The sequence below is a fragment of the Procambarus clarkii genome, chromosome 30 (assembly GCF_040958095.1).
Source record: "Procambarus clarkii isolate CNS0578487 chromosome 30, FALCON_Pclarkii_2.0, whole genome shotgun sequence".
Classification (NCBI taxonomy): Eukaryota; Metazoa; Arthropoda; class Malacostraca; order Decapoda; family Cambaridae; genus Procambarus; species Procambarus clarkii.
The window spans coordinates 4386125-4403784 of NC_091179.1; the positions used below are offsets into that span (position 1 = coordinate 4386125).

At 40.7% G+C, this 17660-nt stretch overlaps 1 protein-coding gene across 1 annotated transcript in view; it reads right to left on the reverse strand.

Annotated features, from left to right (window-relative positions):
• Positions 1-16292: 16292 nt before the first annotated feature.
• LOC138369834 (mucin-3B-like) overlaps positions 16293-17660 on the reverse strand; it is a 118070-nt gene continuing 116702 nt past the window's right edge. The window contains exon 14 of the mRNA XM_069333575.1: positions 16293-16502. Coding sequence (XP_069189676.1) covers positions 16293-16502 — 210 coding nt within the window. The remainder of the gene's footprint in view (positions 16503-17660) is intronic.

Sequence of the window (17660 nt, forward strand, 5' to 3'; positions counted from 1 at the left end):
AAAAGTAACTACTTTCAAACAAGACACAATCATACTAATATAATGTTAAACACATTGTAACAATATAACTAAACTAATAAACATTTGTAATTGGTTAAAATAAACATTTACTTCTAAAATGATGCAACTGCTTGCAACACTACACCCGATCATTACTCGCCTTCTCAATGTACAGGTATAAGACACGAATATATCCTGTCTACTCCACGGCCACGCCATGACACAAATTATGTTGCCACATCTTCCTATGAACTTAATATAGACGCCACACCAAAATATATACAAGACACAAACATTCCCATTATATGCAAATTCAATCTTATTCACCCTGTGAGTATCAGTACTGCTCATATAATATGGTTACATAACACTGAGTACAGGGTAATGTCTAATTATAAGACAGCACATTACCGTCACTTTGGTGTTCAATATTTAACTCGTTATTCACCAGAACGTTGACTGATTTATGCAGTATTAGTATTTTGAACAATAATATTATGATAAATGTGCATTCGTTGTGTAAATAGAGCTTGGAAGTCGGGGATGAAGAGAAGAGAAGTGATATTGGACCAGAGAAATTAAGATATGAGAAGAGTAATGTCGGGAAGCCAAGAGCGGTGAGAAAGTTGCTGATGACAAACTATGAGGAATATATGGTTGAGGGACTGTGAAAAATATGCTATTGTTAAGATGAATATGCTGATTGGGGATTATATTGGAAAGAAGTGGTTGGATGCTCTGATGAATAACGTGTTGGGTAGTTATGAATAATATGCTGATAAAAATCTCAAACGACGGGAGAAATGTGTTTGCCTGAATGTATTGCTGATATATATATATATATATATATATATATATATATATATATATATATATATATATATATATATATATATATATATATATATATATATATATATATATATATATATATATATATATATATATGTCATATCTAGTAGCCAGAACGCACTTCTCGGCCTACTGTTCAAGGCCCGATTTGCCTAATAGGCAAAGTGATTTTCAATATTTTCATCAAATTGTTTCCAATTGGTTTGTTTTAAATATTATTATTATATTATATTAGGAACATAAATTATGGAATTAGTTATGTTAGTTTAGGTTATGTTAGGATAGGTTAAGTTAGGTTAGGTAGGGTTGGTTGGGTTCGGTCATTTATCTATGTTAGTTTTAACTCAACTAACAAAAAATTAACTCATATATAATGAAATGGATAGCTTTATTATTTAATAAGTTAAAAATTGGAAAAATATTTAAATTAGGGAAAACTTGGCTTAATAGGCAAATCAGGCCTTGCATATAAGGCTACGTATTGAGTTTTGGCTACTAGGTACAACATATTTATACATATACATATGTCGTACCTAGTAGCCAGAACGCACTTCTCGGCCTACTATACAAGGCCCGATTTGCGTAATAAGCCAATCGTGCCTTGCATAGTAGGCTGAGAAGTGCGTTCTGGCTACTAGGTACGACATATATATATATATTGTGACGATAATCTCCTTCAAGAGATTGAGCCTGCTCTTCCCTTCATAATTACGTCGTCACAATTATATAATACGACTATGGAAGAAATGTCCAACAACGACAACAACACCAGCAAGGCTTGCCAGGGTGAGCAAAACGTATGCAGCCAGCCACCTGTTCGGACCCAAATCACCAAACTACCCGTTGATCGCTACGACTCCGCTGATTGGTCGCCGGTCTGGCTGCACCTGCCTCGCCCCCCCCAATACTACTTGATGTCTGGGGTCGCCCCAACCCCAGACTTCAGAATGTTCAGTGCTTTCGTGGCCATCACACCTCCCAGCTAGACTCTAGCGTGTACTGAGAGAGGTGGTGGCTTTAAGCCAATATTCCAGCACCTCCCACTTAACTTTTATTGCACTTCTTGTTATTTTGCCTTAACGTAACTTTTCATTGTGTCATTTAATTATTCTTATTATTTTGATTGATTTTATTATAAGAATTTGTTTGTGCATTTTATTCATGTTTTGATTTATTTAACGTAATTAAAATTTCATTGTTAAAGTTTTACTTGTGTTTTGTGTGTCTTCTCCTTACCTTACCACAGACGAAGTTCCAGTTTTTCTATTTTTTTTTATAACTATGTGACGAGGCCATACCCCTAGCCTTAAACAGCCGAACACCAACGCGTTACCGTCACAAGTTATATGGGGCCCTGTCCTAGGAGCTTCACTCAGGTACTGGTGCCAAGTGGTAATTTATGGTAAGCGTATTTAACTTTGTTAACGTAGCTTTACTATTTTTCATTCAATTTCATTTTTATAAGGTGCGGTGTATTGTGCATTACGAGAGTAACATATAGTGAAGGTGAGACAACTTTGGATTACGTGGTGACTGTAGGCCGCAGTCATACTCTTAATTGGTCATCTCTCCCTCCTTGTTATTACTCGTATTTACCATCTATGTCCCTTGAATATTTCTCATTCTGACAGATCATCATATTGGTACCCTGGTACTGTGGTCTGCCCCGGGTCAAGAGTACCCAATCTTCTGCAATCTGACTGTAGGAGGTCAAAGAGGGCCATAGTTCCTCTAGCTCGAACTTTAGTTGCTGAATTGGGACCTCAGCAGCAGTTCTCGTCACCAGTTGACACCTCGCACCCCTACACGTCAGTCAGAGATGATGATACATACAACGGTAGGGAATTAGCTTATTTTTTCAGAGCACAAAAGTTCGCTAATTCTGTAAGTATCATATTAAATTCAGTAGGAAAAACTTGCTTTATGTCCTATAGAGACTTGGCAAGGTATGCCTACATCCTTGGACTACCAATTTTACTTTTGAAGCATTTAACTGTTTCATTTGTTTTCGAAACTTTGTTTCATTTGTTAGTAGGATTTTCTTGCCCTTATTCTCTTACATGAGTACCGGGTACAAGATTTCCTGCGCCCTTGATTTAATTTAATCATTTAATATCTTTCACTTAACGTTAATTGTTAAAGATCACACAGGATAGGTACCAGTTGCCACGTTGTCCTGTTTCTGACATTTCATTATTGAACATTCGTGTACCTTTATTTGCTATTTTCACCATGTTTCGTCTCCAAACTTTCCGTGCAAATCCAGCAGGTGAAATAGGGACTTTAAGTCGTGCCAAGAGGACTGAACTACAAACTCTTGCACATGAGTATCAACTAGAAGTTCCCTACCAAGCCAACAAAAATGACCTACACAACCTGTTGCTGGATTACTATTTAGAGCAAGGTAAGATAGACTCTGAAACTCATGAAACTTACTATATTGCAGATAAAACTGATTTGGCCACGCTGAAACTCAAACTAGAGCTGGCCAAGATTGAACGTGAGCAGCAAAGGGAAGCAGCTGCTTTGAGGAGGGAAGAACAAGAACGAGAAATCACCCTCAGAGAACGTGAAGCTGCCTTGAGGAGAGAAGAACACGAACGTGGACTCGCCCTCCAGGAACGTGAGGTTGCACTACTCCAGGAGCGGGAACGAGTACAGCTTGAAACACTCCAGGAGCGGGAACGGGTACAGCTTGAAACCAAACGACGCGAGTTGGAAATACAACGCGAACATGACAAGCAACAAGCGACTCTGGTTCTTGAGTGTCGTCAACGGGAATACACGTTGGAAACTTCACACCTCGCTCAACGCCAGCAAGCTACTGCCAATCTTCCCGTCAGTTTTAATATATCACATGCAAGTAAGTTAATGCCATCCTTTGTAGAAGCAGAAGTTGATGTGTTTTTCACCACCTTTGAAACCCTTGCTAATCAACTCAGTTGGCCTGTCGACCAATGGGCCACACTTCTCAGAGTCCATCTTACAGGTAGAGCTGCAGTCACACTCAGTACTTTGGCGTCTGAGAATGACTACTACACTCTGAAACAAGCAGTGTTAGACGCCTACCTACTTTCCACAGAAAGTTATAGAAGGAAATTCCGTGACCACCTGAAGGCAAGTACCACTACCTTCCTTGAGTTTGCTAACACGAAACGGAGGTATTTCATGAAATGGCTGGAAGCAGCACATGTCTCTACTTTTGCAGAACTCGTCAACCTGATGCTTGTTGAAGAATTCTTGAGACGTGTGCCACCTCCTGTCCGCCTCTACTTAGCAGATAAAGAAGAAACCGACTACCTGAAGTGTGCTAAGTCGGCTGACACTTACAGCCTCATCCACCGGCTGACACCTGAACCATCCTCCAGTAAGAAGTCGTGGTACAGTTACGAGAAGGTGAGCCCCGATCAAGCTGGTTCACAACTGTACTGCAAGTATTGTAGACTCTATGGACATACCATAGACAAGTGTGGTAAGTCTCAATACAAGGGAACCACTGACCAACAACGACCCAAACCAACTCCTCCTAAGTCCGGTAAGCCTGTGATGAATGTTGGTGTTGATGTTAATGATCTTTCTCTTTTCAGTAACCACCTGTATACTGGAACTGTCTCTGCCAACGGTTCAAATCCGGAGGGACGTTTCAAATTGAAGATCTTGAGGGACACAGCGGCTCTACAATCGATCATCTTGAAGTCGGCTGTGCCCAACATAGTCTACACCGGGGAAACAGTCTTCATCACTGACCTCACTGCTACCACTCCATACCCTCTCGCCAGAGTCCACCTGGATTGTCCCTACGTGAACGGGGAAGTCCAAGTCGCCGTCAGGGAAAAGCCTTTTCCCATGCCTGGAGTGCAACTTCTCCTAGGCAACGACTTGGCAGAAGACCTGCAACCGACCAACCTGATCGTCATGGACAAACCCCAGGTGTGTAACTCTGTGCCCATAAACCCTATTCTTGAGTATGTTCCAGCAGAGGTTCAAGAGAGTGATGAAGTTTCTCCTCCGGTTCTCGTGACCACCCGTGCACAAGCCGCACGTCCACAGCCAGCTGACTCTACTGCTACCGCTGTCCCTCAAGATCCTCAGAAACTACCCCCGCATCTGACCAAGTTGGAGTTCCGTAAGTTGCAGAGGGAAGATCTTACTTTAACACCATTGTTTTTCCAGGCTGAGACTCAACCCGACAGTATTCCTGGGTTCTTCCTAGAGAACGACTTGCTCTACCGCAGATATAGACCCAGTAAACTGAAGGAGGAGGACGATTGGGCCAACACCGAACAACTTGTGATTCCCACCAGCCTGCGGCCCACTATTCTACACCTGGCCCATGGAGCATTCTCCCACTACGGCTTCAACAAGACTTACCATGGAATTCGTCAAGACTACTACTGGCCAGGTATGGTAAACAACGTCAAACAGTACGTAAAACAGTGTCATACATGTCAGATGGCAGGCAAACCGAACGTCTCCATTCCCAGAGCACCACTGATTCCCATACAGGTGCCTGCGGAACCTTTCCACAGACTCATAATAGACTGTGTTGGTCCTTTACCTCGGACCAGTTCAGGTAACGCCTACATCCTAACCATCCTGTGTCCTACCACCAGATTTCCCATAGCAGTTCCAGTGAAGAACATCACGGCTGCTACGGTTATCAAACATCTATTGAAGATCTTCACTCAATACGGATTTCCCAGGGAGATTCAAAGTGACTGTGGCACCAACTTCACCAGTGATCTCTTCAAAAGGACACTGGAGGAGTTCAACATCAAACAGGTATTGTTCAGCCCCTATCATCCTGCTTCACAGGGTTCTCTTGAACGTAGTCATCAGACCATCAAAGCACTCTTGAAAAAGTTTTGTAGTGAAACCTCGAAGGATTGGGATAAGCAGATTGACCTTATAATGTGTATTTTCAGAAGTCTCCCCAATGAGTCCCTAGGAGTATCTCCTTATGAGATGCTCTACGGCCGTAAGTGCCGTACTCCCCTTAAGGCTTTCAAAGACTCTCTCAGAGATGCCACCTTCAGTGAGCATCAGAATGTGCCCCAGTTTCTTCAAAACCTTCAACACATTCTAGAGAGAGTCCACCGCTTTGCCCATGATAATCTATTGAAAGCCCAGGTGAGAATGAAGACTCATTACGACCAGACCAGCAAAGTAAGAAAATTCAAGCCGGGAGACTTCGTCCTTGCCTATTTCCCTATCCCAGGTTCACCTTTACAAAACAGATTTTCAGGACCCTACTGCGTCAAAGAGTGCAGAAGCAACAACACATACGTCATAGAGACTCCAGATAGGCGGCGGAAGACCCAGCTGTGCCACGTCTACCTCCTGAAGCAATATAATGGTACTCCTCCCACTGTCTTGATTAATTGTTCTACCTTCACAGAACCCTACATCCACAGTGAGACCATCCCGGCTTCTTCTCCCGAAAGCACTGACAAGGAGTCGGCGCTTTCTAATTCCAAAATCCTTAATGATCTTCCCAAATGCTTTCAGGATAATACTCGTGCTCCTATGCCCTCTTCTAATTCCACTCTCACCTCGTCAGATAAGCCCTACATCCTCCATGTCGACGCCAATGGTACCGACGTTGGTGGTGTCGTGATGCAGCAACGAGGCGAGAAGAATTCACCTGTCAGCGACTACTGCTACAAGGAACGACGGAACAATTGGCAAGGAGCTACTCTTCCTCATCCTGAAGCTTCAGCACTTCACTCCACACCTGAAAAGTGCTCGGTCCACCATCAATACGGACCACACCACCCTACACCTCCTGCAGCACGCCCACTTCTCATCTCAACGTCTTCTACTATGGGCTTGCTAACTGCAGAAATTCAACCTGGAGACACGCTATACCAAGAGTCTGACAACATCTTAGCCCATGATCTCTCCAGAGTTTATGAAGTAGAAGCAACTCCATCCATTACTCCACCACATAACGACGTACTTCTTCCAGAACCGCAGGCTTCGGGGGAGAGTTGTGACGATAATCTCCTTCAAGAGATTGAGCCTGCTCTTCCCTTCATAATTACGTCGTCACAATTATATAATACGACTATGGAAGAAATGTCCAACAACGACAACAACACCAGCAAGGCTTGCCAGGGTGAGCAAAACGTATGCAGCCAGCCACCTGTTCGGACCCAAATCACCAAACTACCCGTTGATCGCTACGACTCCGCTGATTGGTCGCCGGTCTGGCTGCACCTGCCTTGCCCCCCCCAATACTACTTGATGTCTGGGGTCGCCCCAACCCCAGACTTCAGAATGTTCAGTGCTTTCGTGGCCATCACACCTCCCAGCTAGACTCTAGCGTGTACTGAGAGAGGTGGTGGCTTTAAGCCAATATTCCAGCACCTCCCACTTAACTTTTATTGCACTTCTTGTTATTTTGCCTTAACGTAACTTTTCATTGTGTCATTTAATTATTCTTATTATTTTGATTGATTTTATTATAAGAATTTGTTTGTGCATTTTATTCATGTTTTGATTTATTTAACGTAATTAAAATTTCATTGTTAAAGTTTTACTTGTGTTTTGTGTGTCTTCTCCTTACCTTACCACAGACGAAGTTCCAGTTTTTCTATTTTTTTTTATAACTATGTGACGAGGCCATACCCCTAGCCTTAAACAGCCGAACACCAACGCGTTACCGTCACAATATATATATATATATATATATATATATATATATATATATATATATATATATATATGACAATGTCAGACCACGGAGGAAAAATGAAACATGAAATTTCCTTAAGTACGTTCGTATATTAAATACATCTTCAGAAGGTCCTTCTGAAGATGTATTTGATATACGAAAGTACTTAAGGAAATTTCCTGTTTCATTTTTCCTCCGTGGTCTGACATTGTCACATTCTTAATCACGTGTTTATTTTCGTGATATACACACATATATATATATATATATATATATATATATATATACAACTTTAGAACACTTTCCCACCAGGACACCAGGAGACTCGAAACCTAGCCAGCACAGAAGCCTTCCAGCAACTGGCATAACAGGTACGCCTTAACCCACTCCACCTCCTGCTCAGACCCTTAAAAGAGATGGTAATTTCGGAGTATTTATACACTCCAAAGATCACCAAGTCCCAAGAGCACTAGAGCAAGTGAGGGGTCATTTTTATGTTGTGGTTGGATGATCTGATGAATAACGTGTTGGGTAGTTATGAATAATATGCTGATAAAAATCAGCAGGGACTTGATGAAAAAACGTAAAAATGACCCCTCACTTGCTCTAGTGCTCTTGGGAGGTGGTGATCTTTGGAGTGTATAAATACTCCGAAATTACCATCTCTTTTAAGGGTCTGAGCAGGTGGTGGAGTGGGTTAAGGCGTACCTGTTATGCCAGTTGCTGGAAGGATTCTGTGCTGGCTAGGGTTCGAGTCTCCTGGTGGGAAAGTGTTCTAAAAATGTATACTTCACTCTCGTGTTTAGGAGAGTTGTGCCTTAAGCATAGACACAGTGTTCTCCCATATTAACAGGGACTTGATGAAAAAACGTAAAAATGACCCCTCACTTGCTCTAGTGCTCTTGGGAGGAGGTGATCTTTGGAGTGTATAAATACTCCGAAATTACCATCTCTTTTAAGGGTCTGAGGTGGTGGTGGAGGTGATTAAGGCGTACCTGTTATGCCAGTTGCTGGAAGGCTTCTGTGCTGGCTAGGGTTCGAGTCTCCTGGTGGGAAAGTGTTCTAAAGTTGTATACTTCACTCTCGTGTTTAGGAGTTGTGCCTTAAGCAAAGACACAGTGTTCTCCCATATTAACACGGACTTGATGAAAAAACGTAAAAATGACCCCTCTCTTGGGAGGTGGTGATCTTTGGAGTGTATAAATACTCCGAAATTACCATCTCTTTTAAGGGTCTGAGCAGGTGGTGGAGTGGGTTAAGGCGTACCTGTTATGCCAGTTGCTGGAAGGCTTCTGTGCTGGCTAGGGTTCGAGTCTCCTGGTGGGAAAGTGTTCTAAAGTTGTATACTTCACTCTCGTGTTTAGGAGAGTTGTGCCTTAAGCATAGACACAGCGTTCTCCCATATTAACAGGGACTTGATGAAAAAACGTAAAAATAACCCCTCACTTGCTCTAGTGCTCTTGGGAGGTGGTGATCTTTGGAGTGTATAAATACTCCGAAACTACCATCTCTTTTAAGGGTCTGAGCAGGTGGTGGAGTGGGTTAAGGCGTACCTGTTATGCCAGTTGCTGGAAGGCTTCTGTGCTAGCTAGGGTTCGAGTCTCCTGGTGGGAAAGTGTTCTAAAGTTGTATACTTCACTCTCGTGTTTAGGAGAGTTGTGCCTTAAGCATAGACACAGTGTTCTCCCATATTAACAGGGACTTGATGAAAAAACGTAAAAATGACCCCTCACTTGCTCTAGTGCTCTTGGGAGGTGGTGATCTTTGGAGTGTATAAATACTCCGAAATTACCATCTCTTTAAAGGGTCTGAGCAGGTGGTGGAGTGGGTTAAGGCGTACCTGTTATGCCAGTTGCTGGAAGGCTTCTGTGCTGGCTAGGGTTCGAGTCTCCTGGTGGGAAAGTGTTCTAAAGTTGTATACTTCACTCTCGTGTTTAGGAGAGTTGTGCCTTAAGCAAAGACACAGTGTTCTCCCATATTAACACGGACTTGATGAAAAAACGTAAAAATGACCCCTCTCTTGGGAGGTGGTGATCTTTGGAGTGTATAAATACTCCGAAATTACCATCTCTTTTAAGGGTCTGAGCAGGTGGTGGAGTGGGTTAAGGCGTACCTATTATGCCAGTTGCTGGAAGGCTTCTGTGCTGGCTAGGGTTCGAGTCTCCTGGTGGGAAAGTGTTCTAAAGTTGTATACTTCACTCTCGTGTTTAGGAGAGTTGTGCCTTAAGCATAGACACAGCGTTCTCCCATATTAACAGGGACTTGATGAAAAAACGTAAAAATAACCCCTCACTTGCTCTAGTGCTCTTGGGAGGTGGTGATCTTTGGAGTGTATAAATACTCCGAAACTACCATCTCTTTTAAGGGTCTGAGCAGGTGGTGGAGTGGGTTAAGGCGTACCTGTTATGCCAGTTGCTGGAAGGCTTCTGTGCTAGCTAGGGTTCGAGTCTCCTGGTGGGAAAGTGTTCTAAAGTTGTATACTTCACTCTCGTGTTTAGGAGAGTTGTGCCTTAAGCATAGACACAGTGTTCTCCCATATTAACAGGGACTTGATGAAAAAACGTAAAAATGACCCCTCACTTGCTCTAGTGCTCTTGGGAGGTGGTGATCTTTGGAGTGTATAAATACTCCGAAATTACCATCTCTTTTAAGGGTCTGAGCAGGTGGTGGAGTGGGTTAAGGCGTACCTGTTATGCCAGTTGCTGGAACGCTTCTGTGCTGGCTAGGGTTCGAGTCTCTTGGTGGGAAAGTGTTCTAAAGTTGTATACTTCACTCTCGTGTTTAGGAGAGTTGTGCCTTAAGCATAGACACAGTGTTCTCCCATATTAACAGGAACTTGATGAAAAAACGTAAAAATGACCCCTCTCTTGGGAGGTGGTGATCTTTGGAGTGTATAAATACTCCGAAATTACCATCTCTTTTAAGGGTCTGAGCAGGTGGTGGAGTGGGTTAAGGCGTACCTGTTATGCCAGTTGCTGGAAGGCTTCTGTGCTGGCTAGGGTTCGAGTCTCTTGGTGGGAAAGTGTTCTAAAGTTGTATACTTCACTCTCGTGTTTAGGAGAGTTGTGCCTTATATATATATATATATATATATATATATATATATATATATATATATATATATATATATATATATATATATATATATATATATATATATATATATATATATAAATATATATATATATATATATATATATATATATATATATAAATATATATATATTTATATAAATATAAATATACATGTATAATATATATATATATATATTATTAAATATATATAAATATATATATTTAAAATTTTTAACAGGAAATTTTTAGCAGGAAAGACTGCTACCAAAATATATATATATATATATATATATATATATATATATATATATATATATATATATATATATATATATATATATATATATATATATATATATATATATATATATATATATATTTATGTCGTACCTAGCAGCCAGAACGCTCTTGTCAGCCTACTATGCAAGGCCCGATTTGCCTAATGCCAAGTTTTCATGAATTAATTGTTTTTCGACTACCTAACCTACCTAACCTAACCTAACCTAACTTTTTCGGCTACCTAACCTAACCTATAAAGATGGGTTAGGTTAGGTTAGGTAGGGTTGTTTAGGTTCGGTCATATATCTACGTTAATTTTAACTCCAATAAAAAAAAATTTACCTCATACATAATGAAATGGGTATCTTTATCATTTCATAAGAAAAATTTTTGAGAAAATATATTAATTCAGGAAAACTTGGCTTATTAGGCAAATCGGGCCTTGCATAGTAGGCCGAGAAGTGCGTTCTGGCTACTAGGTACGACATATATATATATATATATATATATATATATATATATATATATATATATATATATATATATATATATATATGTCGTACCTAGTAGCCAGAATGCACTTCTCGGCCTACTTTGCAAGGCCCGATTTGCCTAATAAGCCAAGTTTTCCTGAATTAATATATTTTCTCTATTTTTTTTCTTATGAAATGATAAAGCTACCCATTTCATTATGTATGAGGTCAATTTTTTTTATTGGAGTTAAAATTAACGTAGATATATGACCGAACCTAACCAACCCTACCTAACATAACCTAACCTATCTTTATAGGTTAGGTTAGGTTAGGTAGCCGAAAAAGTTAGGTTAGGTTAGGTTAGGTAGGTTAGGTAGTCGAAAAACAATTAATTCATGAAAACTTGGCTTATTAGGCAAATTAGGCCTTGCATAGTAGGCTGAGAAGTGCGTTCTGGCTACTAGGTACGACATATATAAATATATATATATATATATATATATATATATATATATATATATATATATATATATATATATATATATATGTATATATATATATATATATATATATGTCGTACCTAGTAGCCAGAACTCACTTCTCAGCCTACTATTCAAGGCCCGATTTGCCTAATAAGCCAAGTTTTCCTGAATTAATATATTTACTATAATTTTTTTCTTATGAAATGATAAAGCAACCCTTTTCTCTATGTATGAGGTCAATTTCTTTTTATTGGAGTTAAAATTAACGTAGATATATGACCGAACCTAACCAACCCTACCTAACCTAACCTAACCTATATTTATAGGTAAGGTTAGGTTAGGTAGCCAAAAAAAGCTAGGTTAGGTTAGGTTAGGTAGGTTAGGTAGACGAAAAAACATTAATTCATGAAAACTTGGCTTATTAGGCAAATCGGGCCTTGAATAGTAGGCTGAGAAGTGCGTTCTGGCTATTAGGTACGACATATATATATATATATATATATATATATATATATATATATATATATATATATATATATATATATATATATATATATATATATATATATATATATATATATATATATATATATATGTCGTACCTAGTAGCCAGAACGCACTTCTGAGCCTACTATGCAAGGCCTGATTTGCCTAATAAGCCAAGTTTTCATGAATTAATGTTTTTTCGACTACCTAACCTACCTAACGTAACCTAACCTAACTTTTTCTGCTACCTAACCGAACCTAACCTATAAAGATAGGTTAGGTTAGGTTAGGTAGAGTTGGTTAGGTTCGGTCATATATCTAAGTTAATTTTAACTTCAATAAAGAAAAATTGACCTCATACATAATGAAATGGGTAGCTTTATTATTTCATAAGAAAAAAATTAGAAAAAATTTATTAATTCAGGAAAACTTGGCTTATTAGGCAAATCGGGCCTTGCAAAGTAGGCTGAGAAGTGCGTTCTGGCTACTAGGTACGACATATATATATATATATATATATATATATATATATATATATATATATATATATATATATATATATATATATATATATATATATATATGTCGTACCTAATAGCCAGAACGCACTTCTCAGCCTACTATTCAAGGCCCGATTTGCCTAATAAGCCAAGTTTTCATGAATTAATGTTTTTTCGTCTACCTAACCTACCTAACCTAACCTAACCTAGCTTTTTTTGGCTACCTAACCTAACCTTACCTATAAATATAGGTTAGGTTAGGTTAGGTAGGGTTGGTTAGGTTCGGTCATATATCTACGTTAATTTTAACTCCAATAACAAAAAATTTACCTCATACATAGAGAAAAGGGTTGCTTTATCATTTCATAAGAAAAAAATTATAGTAAATATATTAATTCAGGAAAACTTGCCTTATTAGGCAAATCGGGCCTTGAATAGTAGGCTGAGAAGTGAGTTCTGGCTACTAGGTACGACATATATATATATATATATATATATATATATATATATATATATATATATATATATATATATATATATATATATATATATATATATATGTCGTACCTAATAGCCAGAACGCACTTGTCAGCCTACTATGCAAGGCCCGATTTGCCTAATAAGCCAAGTTTTCCTGAATTAATATATTTTCTCTAATTTTGCTCTTATGAAATGATAAATCTACAAATTTCAATATGTATGAGGTCAATTTTTTTTTATTGGAGTTTAAATTAACGTAGATATATGACCAAACCTAACCAACCCTACCTAACCTAACCTAACCTATCTTTATAGGTTAGGTTAGGTTAGGTAGCCGAAAAAGTTAGGTTAGGTTAGGTTAGGTTAGGTAGGTTAGGTAGCCGAAAAACAATTAATTCATGAAAACTTGGCTTATTAGTCAAATTGGGCCTTGCATAGTAGGCTGATAAGTGAGTTCTGGCTACTAGGTACGACATATATATATATATATATGTCGTACCTAATAGCCAGAACGCACTTCTCAGCCAACTATGCATGGCCCAATTTGCCTAATAAGCCAAGTTTTTATGAATTAATGTTTTTTCGACTACCTAACCTACCTAACCTAACCTAACCTAACTTTTTCTGCTACCTAACCTAACCTAACCGATAGAGATAGGTTAGGTTAGGTTAGGTAGGGTTGGTTAGGTTCGGTCATATATCTACGTTAATTTTAACTTCAATAAAAAAAAATTGACCTCATACATAATGAAATGGGTAGCTTTATCATTTCATAAGGAAACAATTAGAAAAAATATATTAATTCAGGAAAACTTGGCTTATTAGGCAAATCGGGCCTTGCATAGTAGGCTGAGAAGTGAGTTCTGGCTACTAGGTACGACATATATATATATATATATTTATATATATATATGTCGTACCTAGTAGCCAGAACTCACTTCTCAGCCTACTATGCAAGGCCCGATTTGCCTAATAAGCCAAGTTTTCATGAATTAATTGTTTTTCGGCTACCTAACCTACCTAACCTAACCTAGCCTAACTTTTTCGGCAACCTAACCTAACCTAACCTATAAAGATTGGTTAGGTTAGGTTAGGTAGGGTTGGTTAGGTTCGGTCATATATCTACGTTAAGTACATTAACCCTTCTTCGACCAGATACTCAATCAACAGTACACTATAATCACTTATACCCATGGGGGATTCCCTTGTGTCTGAATCGTTCAGTGTGAATACTAGGTCGAGTCTTGCTGGTTCATCATTGCCTCACATTCTCGTGGAACCCTTGACATACTGACTTAAAAAGTTTCTAGTTGTCACCTCCAGCAGTTTCGCTCTCCATGTTTCCTCACCTCCATGTGGTTCCTCGTTTTCCCAGTCTATCCTTCCGTGATTAAGGTCCCTCATTATGAGCAGAAGGGATCGATTTCTACAGGCAGCAGCGGCTGCTGTCTCAATAAATGTGTTAACTGCCATGTTGTTTCTGGCATACACGTGCCTGGATCTTCTTTCATTTGGTGGTGGGTTATATATCATTGCTATTACTACTCTTGGTCCTCCCATCGTCATGGTGCTTGTATGAAGTCTCTGAACACTTTGCAGCTCGGAATAACCATTTTCTCGAAACTCCATTCCTTTCTCATAAGTAGAGCCACTCTGCCTGCTCCCCTTCCTTCCCTCTCTCTTTCCTTATTACAGTGCATTCTTTTGGAAACACCGCATTCGTTATGATTCCTGAGAGTTTTGTTTCTGTGAGTCCAATTACATATGGATTTGCTTCTTGTGTTCTTTCCCTAAGTTCACTAGCTTTGTTTGTAATCCCATCTATGTTCGAGTACATGACCTTGAAGCTAACTCTCTTCTGTTCATTCTCAGTTTCTGTTGATTCCACTGGAATTGGGGGCAAGGGATTTCTGGGGTGGGAGGGCCTAGGAAGGAGGACTTGGGGGGTCTGGGGTTTGAGGAGGCTGGGAAGATCTGGAATAGGGGGGTTTGACGTGATGCAGCTAAGGGGGTCCGCGGTTGGGGGTTAGCTGGGGCATGGGATGCGGAAACTGGAGGGGCATGTAGTGGGAAGTCACTGGTTAGGAGTATGCAGGGATGACTGGGGTGGGTTGACAGGGAGGTAAGGGGTTAGTGAGGGGAAGGGAGCCTTGGGAGGGGGGACCGGAATGGAGGGGGTGGAGTAAGAAAGAGAGCTTGGGGTGGGAGAACTGGGAAGGTCATAAGCTAGCGAAACAGGGAGGGGCATGGGGTGCAGGAACAGTGAGGACCTGGGGTAGGGGCTGGGGACGAAATAGGGCATGTGGGGGAACAATCGGGGTCTGGGGGTCAGGGAACATGGGCAGCATGGTCTGAAGAGGGACTTTACTGTCTGGTGAGGTGCAGGTGATTGGTGGGGGATGGCTGAGGGATTGGTTGGTGGGAGGCTTCTGTTACAATCCTCCCTGGGGGTGCTGGCCAGCTGAGGTTCCTGGAGACACTGAGCTGAGCCCTTTGGCTCCCATATCACCAACCCTTTCTTTGCGTCTCCTCCTTGCTTCTGCAGCCTTCCTTGTCATGTCATTTTGCAGAAAGACGTCCTCATATCCCCCTAACCACACAAGTCTGCTCTTCCTGGAAATTATTTTCTCGTTTGTTGCCTCGTTCGTGAGCACTACCTTTATCAATCGTTTTCATTCCTTCTTGTAGATGCCCAGCCTGAAAACCTTCTCTGTGTTGTCATTTGCCTCCTCCATATCCAGTCCTTCCAAGATCTCTGTCATAGTTGCTCGGTCCCTCTTTCTTCACTCCTCCCGATTGGGTCCCTCTGGTTCCTGTACTCCTACAACTATAATTGTTCTTTTCCTTTCCAGCATTTGTTCAGTGCATTTTGCAGCTTCCTGTGAGGTAGCTGCTTTCATAGCCGCTGCCTCTAAAATGGGCCTTGGCACCTGGGCTGTTTTGCAGTATTTCTGCAAAAGAGAGTCCCCCCCCTGGAAGGAGCCTTCCATCAGCTTCGTTCCCTGTTTCCAAGAGGTTGCATACCCCGTGCTGGTTTGAATGCAGATTTTCCCTGGGTCTCTTTATCTCCTGTCTGACTTCCTTTAACTATCTTCTTTGGCTCTGTATTAATGCTTGCGTTTCCTGCAGATCTCTGCCAAATACCTCTTTCATGTCCTGCAGCTCTTTGCTGAATCCCATTTTCATTTCTTGCAGGTCTCTGTTGAATCACACTAATGTCAGGTTGAGCCATTCAATGGTAGTATCCACCACTCACCCCCCCCCCTGTCCCTGTGTGTGGTGATGTCCCTCCATCAGTTTCCATGCCGGAGGGAAAACGTCCTGGCTTTTCCTCGTGCATTTGTTTGTGTTTATGTGTAAGTGTGTTTGTTGTATGTGTGTATTTGTGCGTGTACTCACCTATTTGCACCTATTTGTACTCACCTATTTGTGCTTGCGGGGGTTGAGCTTTAGCTCTTTGGTCCCGCCTCTCAACTATCAATCAACTGGTGTACAGATTCCTGAGCCTACTGGGCTCTATCATATCTACATTTGAAACTGTGTATAGAGTCAGCCTCAACCACATCGCTGTTTAATGCATTTCACCTGTTAACTACTCTGACACTGAAAACGTTTTTTCTAACGTCCGTGTGGCCCATTTGGGTACTCAGTTTCCACTTGTGTCCCCTTGTTCTCAAACCACCAGTGTTGAATAGTTTATCCTTGTCTACCCTGTCAATTCCCCTGAGTATTTTGTAGGTAGTGATCATGTCTCCCCTCCCTCTCCCTCGTAACTCATGCCTCTTAGTTCTGGGACTAGTCTAGGGGCATACTAGACTTTTTCCAGCTTCGTCTTGTGCTTGACAAGATACGGGTTCCATGCTAGGGCCGCATACTCCAGGACTGGTCTTACGTATGTGGTATACAAGATTCTGAATGATTCCTTACACAGGTTTCTGAACGCTGTTCTGTTGTTAGCCAGACTCGCATATGCCGCAGACGTAATTCTTTTATGTGGGCTTCACGAGACAGGTTTGGTGTGATATCAACTCCTAGATCTTTCTCTCGGTCTGTTTCATTAAGTACGTCATCTCCTATTCTGTATCCTGTGTCTGGCCTCCTGTTTCCACTGCCTAGTTTCATTACTTTGCATTTACTCAGGTTGAACTTCAACAGCCATTTGTTGGACCATTCACTCAGTCTGTCTAGGTCATCTTGAAGCCTCCTACTATCCTCCTCTGTTTCAATCCTCCTCATAATTTTTGCATCGTCAGCAAACATTGAGAGAAACGAGTCTATACCCTCTGGGAGATTATTTACGTGTATCAGAAACAGTATAGGTCCAAGGACTGACCCCTGCGGGACTCCACTTGTGACG